The sequence below is a fragment of the Staurois parvus genome, unplaced genomic scaffold (assembly GCF_062004578.1).
Source record: "Staurois parvus isolate SC_StPar_1 unplaced genomic scaffold, SC_StPar_1.0 ptg001145l, whole genome shotgun sequence".
Taxonomy (NCBI): Eukaryota; Metazoa; Chordata; class Amphibia; order Anura; family Ranidae; genus Staurois; species Staurois parvus.
The window spans coordinates 585,591-597,937 of NW_028318941.1; the positions used below are offsets into that span (position 1 = coordinate 585,591).

General features: G+C 44.5%; 1 protein-coding gene across 2 annotated transcripts in view; it reads right to left on the reverse strand.

The window, feature by feature from the left end:
- Positions 1-12,347, reverse strand: part of CRHR2 (corticotropin releasing hormone receptor 2) — a 403,994-nt gene that overhangs the window by 101,727 nt on the left and 289,920 nt on the right. For both annotated transcript variants that reach the window (XM_089659264.1, XM_089659263.1), the window contains exons 3-4: positions 11,908-11,990; positions 8,371-8,477 (exon numbers count right to left, since the gene is read on the reverse strand). In XM_089659264.1, the coding sequence (XP_089515390.1) occupies positions 8,371-8,477; positions 11,908-11,990 (190 nt within the window). The remainder of the gene's footprint in view (positions 1-8,370; positions 8,478-11,907; positions 11,991-12,347) is intronic.

Below are 12,347 nucleotides of genomic sequence, written 5' to 3' on the forward strand. Positions count from 1 at the left end.
TCTCTTAGTAGCAGGGCGGACTGACCATTTGGAAACTCGGGCACTGCACGAGGGCCCGGGGTCAGTAGGGGGCCCCATGAGATGCCCCTGGTACCTTTTTCGTAGGCTTTTTTGAGTTTGGACAAGGACACAGGGGCCCCATGATCCCCTATTGCCCGGGGGCCCCATGAGTTGTCAGTCCGCTCCTGCTCAGGAGTGCTGCATTAAGTGTGCCTGATTGGTTTCTTCAGTGAATCCTAAAACCATAGGACTTGTCCTGAGGGTTTGTACCATAACTCTCCCCCTCTGTCCATGTAGTCTCTCTCAGTCCAGTCTCCATCCATTGTGCCATATTACCAATTCTGTATGTACAGTAGGTATGTTCATGCTTCTCTGTAATATTACAGTTTCAATATGTGCTTTCAAAGCTGGATTTTTATTTTTTTTAAACAAGCCCGAATCCTTCACTGATCTTTGAACCTTCCAAATCTTCCATGAGTCTTGCTTCAAACCTTCTTGGCTACTTTGTCTCTCTGAGAATTGTGTCCAATTTATAACATGAAGATCAAAGCTCTGCGAACTGATCCAACCGGGCTTTCTCTCAGCTCGCTCTTCTGAAAACGCTTTAATTGGGGTCATGGAAAACATTGACAGAAACACATCATCCAATTTTTCCATCTTCAAACAATCTACATGTTCCATAACAGGTCATCCTTCTTCTTGTTGGCTCTCCTCTTTGGGATGACCTCTTGGATCTTCACTCACCGTATGATCTCCTATTAATACCTTCCAAATCGCTCTTTCAAACATGAAACTTTAGAAACTTTTTGCAAGATTCTAAAATGGATTTGAAAGCGAAGGACCGAGTATTTTTAGTGTGTTCATATTTTTTAGTGTTTACCTTGAAGGACCTTTGGAAGGTGTGCTTTTTTTTTGCCAGCTCCCCGCACAAATGGCTTTAAAGCTGAACTCCAGGCAAACAGTTGCACAGATTAGGGGTCATTCATGCCACAAAAAGCACTGCAGATGCGTTTTTGCTTACAGTTCACACCACACCCCGTTTCTGCACCGGATCGCACTGGAACTGACTGTACTGGTGTGAACTAGGATCATTGGGATACATGGAAAACACTGTGCATTCATTTTTTATGCACTGGACTGCATGTGGTGTGAACCAGCCTTAAATACATAAGGGATGGTTCCCACCATAGGAACGCAGTCTGGATTTCTGCATTTCTGTATGCATGTTTTCAGGGGCGGACTGACCATTTGGAAACTCGGGCACTGCCCGAGGGCCCGGGGTCAGTAGGGGGCCCCATGAGATGCCCTTGGTACCTTTTTCATAGGCTTTTTTGAGTTTGGGCAAGGACACAGGGGCCCCATGATCCCCTATTGCTCAGGGGCCCCATGAGTTGTCAGTCCGCCCCTACATGTTTCAGATGCGTTTTTGACACCTTCTTGTTCATTTTTCCCCTCTCTTTCTCTTTAACTGAAATAAGGACGTGCATTCCAGTGTGTTTTTGGTGTGTTTAGGTGCGTTCCAGCTCAGTTCAGTGCAGAAATGCAGCATGTTCTACTTTTTTTTCTGGAACTGCAACGCACTGGAACACTGCACTGGTGCGAACTATACCACTGGAAACCATGTAACCTATTATCAATGCTTTTTGATGCAAAAAAAAATGCACTGGACTGCATGTGGTGTGGACTGGCCCTTAAAGACAGTTGATTTGCCTGAAGATTTTATTTTTCTGTCCATCCAGTCCTAAGGTTTACACAGCTCTGCCACACAGCACAGCCCTCTCCCTGTTTTTCCTCTGCAACTATTAAAGGAATACCTAAAGCCCAAACTTTTTTTTCGGATAGAGTTCAGATGGATTAGAGCAGCTGTCAGGTTTTTATTGCTGTCTGTGTCCCCAGTAGAGAAAATTCACCCTCTCTATTTGTCCTGCTCATTGTTATCATTGAGAGCGAAAGTGAGAGAAAATCCCAAATTTTGAGTTGTCTATAGAACAGAAGAAAAGGGAAAGCTACCAATGGGGACACTAGTGACAACCAGGGATTCCATCACTTTCACTTCTTTTGTCTATGGGACAGGAAGGGAAATCTCTCCAATTGGATGCAGATGGCTAAAAAAAAACTGACAGGGGTTATAGTCCTCCCCAGGGGCGGACTGACAACTTATGGGGCCCTCCAGAGTTCCCATGGGCCTCTTGGCTGCTTCTCTGATGAATGCTCTCCTTGCCCGGCCTGTCAGTTTAGGTGGACGGCCATGTCTTGGTAGGTTTGCAGTTGTGTCATACTCTCTCCATTTTCAGATGGATTGAACAGTGCTCCGTGAGATGGTCAAAGCTTGCAATGTTTTTTTACATTTTTTACAACCTAACCCTGCTTTAAACATCTCCACACCTTTATCCCTGACCTGTCTGGTGTGTTCCTTGACCTTCATGATGCTGTTTGTTCACTAATGTTCTCTAACAAACTTCTGAGGGCTTCACAGAACAGCTGTATTTATATTGAGATTACATTACACACAGGTAACTTCTGAAGGCAATGGTTCCACTAGATTTTAGTTCGGGGTGTCAGAGTAAAAGAGAGCTGAATACAAATGCACGCCACACTTTTCACAAATGTATTTATAACAAATGTTGAAAACCATTTATCATTTTCCTTCCACTTCACAATTATGTGCCACTTTATGTTGGTCTATCACATAAAATTCCAATAAAATACATTTACGTCTTTGGTTGTAACATGAAAAAATGTGTATAATTTCAAGGGATATGAATACTTTTTCAAGGCACTCTAAGTGATTATTCTCAGCTGCATAAAGGGCTTAAAGAGCAAGGGATGGAGAAACAACAGAACACTGAACTTCCCCATGAATGGCTGTGCAGGGAAGTGTCAGAACAAGTCTGATAATTGGAGGACAGGCAGATGTGCGTCTAAAACTGCATTCAGATTGTGCTTCAGAGGTGACTTACATGTGGTGAGGAAGGGACGTGATGCCTCCTCACTGCATGTTTTAACTCCATTTTTGCAGACAAACGTGCTGCAAATGCGTGCATTGCACGTGGTTGTGGGACATTTGCGGCACTTGTTTGCTTGAATGGTAATTTTAGGAATACGTTACATTAATATCAAGGACACATATTAACATGGCCAGTGAGTGAGTTAGCTGGGGTGGCCCCATTACAATTTTGTTATGTGGCCCCATGATTTGTAGTTACGCCCCTGGGTGTCCCATCCTCATTCTCTGTGGATCTTGTTCAAAGGATCCTCCTAGTGGTCCCTTTGCATTATATGGAACTGCCTACCTAGGTTTATGACACCACCACCATAGAATGCTTTCATTAACTGCTTCCCGCCTGCCCTAGTGTCCCCTTTATAAGTTCTTAACACTCAGGGGGCAAGAAGGGTCACCGATGTGACCACTGTGTGTGGCCCATGTGTCTTGTTTGTGCTGAAGACTGTGCTGGACTGACTGGATCAGTCACTGGTGGTAGGTGTGTGGTTGCGTGTGTGGGTAGGGAGAAGTCCCTCCAGTAAGTTGTACCCAATGATGGATATTGGTGGCCGCCTTTATGGTACGGCCTTGAGGTCCTATCCACACGTAGACTTGGGATAGTAGAAAAGAAGTAGCACCCGATGTCCAAAAGAACGCACTTTTGATGGTAGATTGGGAGGCATTTATTGAGAGTAACGACAAGTACATCAAGCCAACGCGTTTCGGGAGAATCTACCATCAAAAGTGCATTTTTTTCGACACCGGGCGCTCCTTCTTTTCTACTATTCCAAGTATACATGTGATTACTGTGACAGCCACTGTGATTGGCTGTCACACGATTGGAAGCTGATCCCGCTGGTTACCGATGTTTTCTTGGTATCAAGAGCCATTTTCGGCAGCCAGCTTGTGCTAATAGGCGCGCAGGTAGTGAGTTTCCAGCACATAAACACTGTCTGCTCAGCAACGCATATGTGCGGCATGTGTGCATTAAAGCCCACATTTTTGCAGTTGCACATATGTGTTACTGGGGCGTAAAGGGGTAAAAGTGGGAACCCAGTTGTAGATCCAGACCCTCCGAACTGTAAGGATTTCTAACCCCCCTCTCCTCTTCCCATAACTTAAAAAAAACTCTGGCTTTAGATACAAGCTTAACCACTTGCCGGGGTGGACTGATAACTCATGGGGCCCCCAGGCAATAGGGGATCATGGGGCCCCTGTGTCCTTGCCCACACTCATAGCACACCCAAAAAAGCCTATAAAAGGTACCACAGGCATTTCATGGGGCCCCCTACTGACCCTGGGCCCTCGGGCAGTGCCCGAGTGCTCGAATGGTCAGTCCGCCCCTGCCACTTGCCTACCTGGCACTTATACTCCCTTCCTGTCCAGGCCAATTTTCAGCTTTCAGCACTGTCGCACTTTGAATGACAATTGCGCGGTCATGCAACACTGTACCCATATGACATTTTTACCATTTTTTCACACAAACAGAGCTTTCTTTTGGTGGCATTTACTCACCGATGGGTGTTTTATTTTTTGAGCTATAAACAAAAAAATAGCAAAAAATTAAAAAAAAAAAGTTTTTCTTTGTTTCTATTATAAATTTTGTAAACAGGTAATTTTTCTCCTTCACTGATGTGCGTTGATGAGGCTGCACTGATAGGCGGCACTGATAGGGTGATACGGATAGGCAGCACTGGTGGGCACTGATAGGTAGCACTGATGGGCGGCACTGATGGGCACTGATAGGGTGATACGGATAGGCAGCACTGGTGGGCACTGATAGGTAGCACTGATGGGTGGCACTGATGGGCACTGATAGGGTGATACGGATAGGCAGCACTGATGGGCAGTGATAGGTAGCACTGATAGGCAGCACTGATGGGCACTGATAGGGTGATACGGATAGGCAGCACTGGTGGGCACTGATAGGTAGCACTGATGGGCGGCACTGATGGGCACTGATAGGGTGATACGGATAGGCAGCACTGGTGGGCATTGATAGGTAGCACTGATGGGTGGCACTGATGGGCACTGATAGGGTGATACGGATAGGCAGCACTAATGGGCACTGATAGGTAGCATTGATCGGCAGCACTGATTATGCTGCACTGATATGCAACAATGATGGGCACTGATAGGCAGCAATGATGGGTTGCACTGACTGCTGGGCACTGACTGGCGGCACTGATGGGTGGCATTGATGGGGCGCACTGCTGGGCACTGGTGGGTGGCACTACTAGGCACTGCTGGGCACATGTGGGTGGTACAGCTGGACACTTGTGGGCAGTACTGCTGGGCACAGGTGGGCGGCACTGGTGGGTGGCACTGCTGGGCACTGATCATCAGTGCCCTGATGATTGGTGCCGATCTGTCCTCTGACAATTGCGCTGTGACAGTGTGAGAAAAGTGCAGCTGATAACAAGCAACTGCATTTACCGGTGATCTGCTGTTTCATTGGATACAGCTGATCACGTGGTAAAAGGCCGCTGTGATTGGCCTTTTACCACATCACCTGATCAGCTGTGTCCCCGGAGATCGCTGGGTGCGCACCCCGGGGGAGCGCGGGAGGGCGTGTTCTGGGAGGACGTTATAAGACAAGGGCTGTAGCCGTCATTCGGCTATAGTGAGGTTGCCAAGTGGTTAAAGTGTAGCTAAACCCCCCAAAAATCTCATATATTGCAGCCTATTTATTGATTGATTACAGATATTCACATAACAGCGACAATTAATGCAGTGCTCTACATACTGTACTATCACATGATTCCCTGCCATTAAGGAGCTCACAATCAAAGGCCCCTATCTTACATTCATAAGCAGGGCTGCTGTTAGTAATCACAGGGCCCCATACAGCCTACCTGACCGGGCCCCTCTGACTATATCACAACTATATTTATGCTAAAAACACACCAAAAATCATCATTAGGGGACACAAACACAAGATAATTCCTGCTAAAATCTAAAAAGATAAAACGGGCAGACTCAATGGACCACTCAATCTTTTTCTACCGTCACTTTTTTTTACGTTTCCATGTATTGAGTTAATAAATAAAGTTCTCTGACTGAATGAGGTCTTGGGCGCTCATTAACATGGACGTTGTGGCCTGTACAGTGTGGATCAGTGGGGTATTTTTTATGTGGTTGGAGTTGTGTGTAGGCAGCCTATGTTATGCTATGGGGACGCAGTAGCTGCATGAACACAGCCGCAGAGCCTGTGGGTAACACAGTCAGTGTCCATTCAGATTAGGACCTGCAGCTGTGTTCATGGAGCTGCTGCCTCCCCATAGAGTAACAGATGGCCCCAGCCGCACAAACAAACTGCTTATTCACACTGTGTGGGTCAGAGAACCTGTGTGAATGAGCCCCTAATTTTTACATTTTTTTAAAATTATTTTTGATAATTTGGTGGAATATCAGGTGTTTTAGCAGACCCCAGATGTCTGTTTTTTGAGACAAAGAAAGGAATCCACAACACAGATCCCCAATACTTTCTCTACAGCCTTAGCTGTACTGCAGATGAAAGAACAGGATGTTCTCTGTACAGAGTTAATTCACAAACACAGTTTACTATGTTTCAGCAATGAAAGAACACAGTGAGAGATCGGTACCAATCGCTCCCTGTGTTCATTCAGAAAAGGAAGGGGCCAGTAACTGCAACACCGCCCAATGCTCTCCATTTTAAATCACCTGCAGGAGAATGGGGGGGGGGGGCGGTGTCCAAGAAGCAAGGGGAATCAGTTTGTGGACAAGGTGGACTGGTGCAGTGGGGGTGGGGGCAATTACTGTAACCGATCCCCCTGTTCAACAATAGAATAACTGTCATACCTATACATCACCTGTAAATATGATTGCTGCTTTGAAGGGAAAGTACACTTTTTAGACCAAGTACAAAAAAAAACAACAACACCTGTTTATCCAGCTAGAAATCGTGCGTACCCACATGGAAGAAGAATATATTTGAAATATATTTTAAAAGTACTCTTCCCAAACATATTGACGTATATTTGAAATGCCACAATTTTGGCCATATTCATTATATACAGAGATATATATATATATATATATATATATATATATAGCTAGATACATACACACACGCAAACACATACACACAATGCATGTTGAAATGCGTTTTTTTACAAAATATATGATAAATATATGATAAAAAGACCCCATATGAAAGAAAAATATACTTGAAATATATTTTAAAAATATTATTCCCAGATGTATTGCCATATATTTGAAATGCTACAATTTTGGCTATATTCAATATATTTCAATAAATATATATACTGCATGTTGAAATGCGTTTTTATTCCAAAATATATGAAACATATTTTTAAAAATACATTTCAAATATACTGTATGTCTTTAAAAATACAAATCTGCATTTTTGGAGTTCATTTACAAATATATGTAAAAATATGTTAAAATTACTTTCTTATATGTTAAAAAAATCTGAAGAATATATTTTAAAAAAATATATTTTTAAAAATATTTTTCAGATATTTTGTAATATATAAAAAACACATTTCAACATGATATTATATATATATATATATATATATATATATATATATATACATACATACATACATACATACACACACACATATATATAAGGGGCAGACCAACCATTTGGGAACTCAGGCACTGCCCGAGGGCCCGGGGTCAGTAGGGGGCCCCATGAAATGCCCCTGGTACCTGTTTCATGGGCTTTTTTGGGTGTGGTTTGAGTGGGAGCAAGGACACAGGGGCCCCATGATCCCCTGTTGCCCAGGGGCCCCATGAGTTGCCAGTCCACCCCATATATATATCTATCTATGTATATATATATATATATATATATATACACTGTATACACATTCATATACGTACACATATATATATATATATATATATATATATATATATATATATATTGAAATATATTTTTAAATATCTTGCATATGGCCAAATTGTAGCATTTTAAATATATGTCAATATATTTGGGAAGAATATTTTTAAAATATATTTCAAATATATTTTTCTTCCATATAGTTACCTTCCTGAGCACTGCAGAGAAATCCCATAGGTTAACAGCCTTCCCTATTTTCTGTGAACTACATAACCCCCCTCCCCCTAAAAAAAAAATTGGGATGGGGGGGTTATTTGTAGTCCAAATCAAGAGAGAAGCCTAGGGTGACAACACGGTTCCTCCTTAGATACAGTGAGGGAGCGCTGTCATTCCGGGACAGGAAGTGGCAGGATCACCAGATGAAAAAAAAAAGTCAGAAAAATCAAAAACGCATCCGCTACACTTAAAGGAACAGTAAGCTGCAATATTATATATTTTTGTTTTTGGCTTTGGAAAGGTTTTAAACATCCAGAGAATCCAGAAAATGGCTTACCTTAGACACAGGAAGAGCAGGAAGGCGATGACCAGAGCCAGCACGGAGATGCAGTGCCCCAGGTAGTTTATAATCAGAGCGATCTTGTAATGTAGATCGTGCTTCCTCTGCAGACGAGAACACAATATGATTCGATTAGCCCGACTCTCCGCAATCACGTTACAGGACGTTTAATCCGCTTAGGGAGCAGTCATTACCTTCCCCACACGGCAGATAATCTCATCACCCAACCTCCACATGGGTTATTTTGGGATGAGTAAAAAGTTTATGGACTAGAGAAGTTAAATTCCAACCTGGAGACAGATCGCAACAACAATAAATATCATCTCAGGCAATGCTGGAACAGAAGCAGATCGAACGTTTGGAGGTCAAGACATATGGGTGCGAAGACTTACCTGCCATGCAAAGAAAGGTTAACGTGTCAGGAACATCATGGCAGCTGTCAGGCTAATGCACCCGTGGGAGTCCCTAGGGTTGGTGTCACCCGTTCCCCGAACACTTGGTGACACCCCCTCTGACGATCTCTGCTGGATGAATCGGATCTACGGATTGAGCATAATGGATCGGAGTCCGATCCATTATCCTCCCCAGGGGCGGACTGACCATTTGGAAACTCGGCACTGCCCGAGGGCCCGGGGTCAGTAAGGGGCCCCATGAGATGCCCCTGGTACCTTTTTCATAGGCTTTTTTGAGTTTGGGCAAGGACACAGGGGCCCCATGATCCCCTATTGCCCGGGGGCCCCATGAGTTGTCAGTCCGACCCTGATCCTCCCCAATCCGCAGATCCGTTCCATCCTGCGGGAATCGTCAGCTTGCAACCTATACGGGGTTACCTGATCGCTCCACAAGCTCCACGACCGTCGGCTTGCTTTAAAACAAACCTTTTCGTAGAGCTTGTGCAGAGATCAGTTAACCCCGTATAGGTTGCAAGCCGACAATCCCCGCAGGATGGATGGGATCTGCGGATTAGGGAGGATAATGGATCGGACTTAATTGATTTTTAGATTGAATCATTTCCTGTCGATGGTCTCTCAGCATTCACTTCCTGTAGACCATCTCCCAAAAGCCTTCTCTTCCTTCTTGCATCACAGAAGAGAGTGTGGTAGGGCATGTTCACCACTCTTGACCACACCCCCCTCATTACAATACTACCTTCCTCACATCAGTTATGTAGTACAAGGGCCCGTCTGATTTGATAGCCATTGAATAGATTGTTCAGGTGTGTCCTCCTATTCCACAGTTACGTAGTACAAGGAACCATCTGATTTGATACCAACTGAATAGATTGTTCAGGTGTGTCCTCCTATTCCACAGTTATGTAGTACAAGGGCCCGTCTGATTTGATACCAACTGAATAGATTGTTCAGGTGTGTCCTCCTATTCCATAGTTCTGGCAAATCTAAAGGAAATTGCACAGAGATTGTACAATCAGATTGCAGAGTGTATGGCCATCTTTATACAAGTACACAGGAGGGAGTGAATGGAGACACTCAGTTGTCAGGTCCCATTCACATCTCCACGTAGTGACGTAGTGAAGACTCACATTCCCGCATGCGTTTGTTTTGGGTGTTTTGGAGTGTTTTCACTCGTCACACATAGGACAGTCTACTCACTTGACCGGTCCAACAATGAGGTAATGTCTCATACTACAATTATTGCTCTCACTCCGGCATGCGTGGTGATATGTAACATGTATATCGCAATCAACATTTTCAGGCGTAGGCGCCCCAACGTCAGCGTTTATGTTCGTACATGCATATATATGTGGGGGGGGGTCAACATTTTTTTTTGGGGGGGGGTGATGTTATGTGCTTGGTTGAAACTATTTTTTTTACAAAAAATTTTTTTTTAACTTACCTTTTTTTTTCATCACATATGGGACACAAAGTCCCCTACGTGATGATTTTTTTGGTGACAGGTTCTCTTTATCAAGACATGAAGGGTCTAAAAGACCCCCCAATGTCTCCTCTGCTCTCCATTAGATGTATTGCAATGCAAACCTCATTGCAATACATCTTTCCCAAGCTAGCCGGGGAAGGGGAGGGGAGCAGACGCTCATCTGCTCTCCTCTCTCCCCTTCACCCGCCATGGCTCTCCCTGGGCCTGCAGATGGGCAAGCAGAGCCCGGTTACATTCCATGGGGGGTCACCGGAATCACGGGCTTTGAAAGCAATTGACTGCTTCCACCTGACAGGCAGGAGTCTGAATGTCAGATTTATACCCCCTGCTGTCAGGTCCGTGCGGTGTACAGACCTGGCAGCAAAAGGGTTAAATATCTGAAAAACGTGAATTCTGAATCCGATAGGGAGGTGTCAGAACACACGATGGAGTGTACAAAATCTGGTGCAGCTCTGTATAGAAACCAATCAGCTTCCAGGTTTTCTTGTCAAAGCCTAATTGAACAAGATGAAGCTAAAAGCTGATTGGCCGCCATGCCCAGCTGCAGCAGATTCGCAGTGCTCCAGTTCTAGTAAATCTCCCCCAATGTATCGTAGTCAGGGTATCCCTGCTGAGCCACAAAGCGCCTACAATGGGCATGTGAGGTGGCCTGGTCTGAGGAATCCAAGAATGGTTTGAGGAACACAGCAACGAGTTTGAGGTGTTGACTTGGCCTCCAAAATTCTCCAGATCTCAATCCAATTAATTATCTGTGGTATCTGCTGGAAAAACAGTTTGTTGCGTATGGAGCTGTGTAACCGCCGACCGGTCAGGGTGTCCGTGCTGAGCCAAAAGCGCCTACAATGGGCACGTGAGCGTCAGAACTGCACCAAGGAGCAATGGAAGAAGGTGGCCTGGTCTGAGGAATCCAAGAATGGTTTGAGGAACACAGCAACGAGTTTGAGGTGTTGACTTGGCCTCCAAAATTCTCCAGATCTTAATCCAATTAATTATCTGTGGTATCTGCTGGAAAAACAGTTTGTTGCGTATGGAGCTGTGTAGCCGCCGACCGGTCAGGGTGTCCGTGCTGAGCCAAAAGCGCCTACAATGGGCACGTGAGCGTCAGAACTGGACCAAGGAGCAATGGAAGAAGGTGGCCTGGTCTGAGGAATCCAAGAATGGTTTGAGGAACACAGCAACGAGAAATTCTCCATATCTCAATCCAATTAATCATCTCTGGGATCTGCTGGAAAAACAAGTCCGATCCATGGAGACCCCACCTTGCGACTTACATGACTTAAAGGATCTGCTGAAGGCTTGGTGCCAGACAGAGTACCTTCAGAGATCTAGTGGAGTCTACGCCTCGACGGGTTAGGGTGGGTGGTTGGTATGGCTGATCGGTGTATATATATATATAATAAGCCTTAGTAAATCAATTCTAGATAGTCCCGTCCTGACAATGACATGTGGGTGAGCAACTGATGGAACAGCTAGAGACAAATTTCCTGTGAGAAACATCAGAAATGAAACGAAGAGGACCTGCACAGTCTGTTCCCCATCACTCAGATGAAGATCGTTATCTGCCTCCGATGGAACGGAACCTTCGGACAACAAAGTAGGGAGTGGGATCAGCAGAGTTTGCAGAATCTGTAGGCTCACCTTATCCAAGATGGGTACGCACTGAGAATAATTCATCCAGGAGGCCCAGGTCCCGTTCTCGAAACATTCTCTGAAAACAGTTCCTGCAAAAAAAAAAAAAAAACAATTGTTCACAACATAGCAACTAAATCTCATAACGCTCCATGCACACGGGACATTTCAAGAACGCCGGTAACGTTAGCTGTGTAAAGTCATGTTAAAAACGTGGGTTTTTTAGTTACATAGTTAGTCTGGCTGAAAAAAGACAAAAGTCCATCCAGTTGAACCATTAAAAAAAAAAAAAGTTATAATTCTACATCCACAGTTGATCCAGAGGAAGGCAAAAAAAAACCCAGGAAAGCATGATCAAATTTGCTCCGGCAGGGGAAAAAATTCCTTCCTGATCCCCCGAGAGGCAATCGGATATTCCCTGGATCAACTTTCCCTATAAATGTTATATC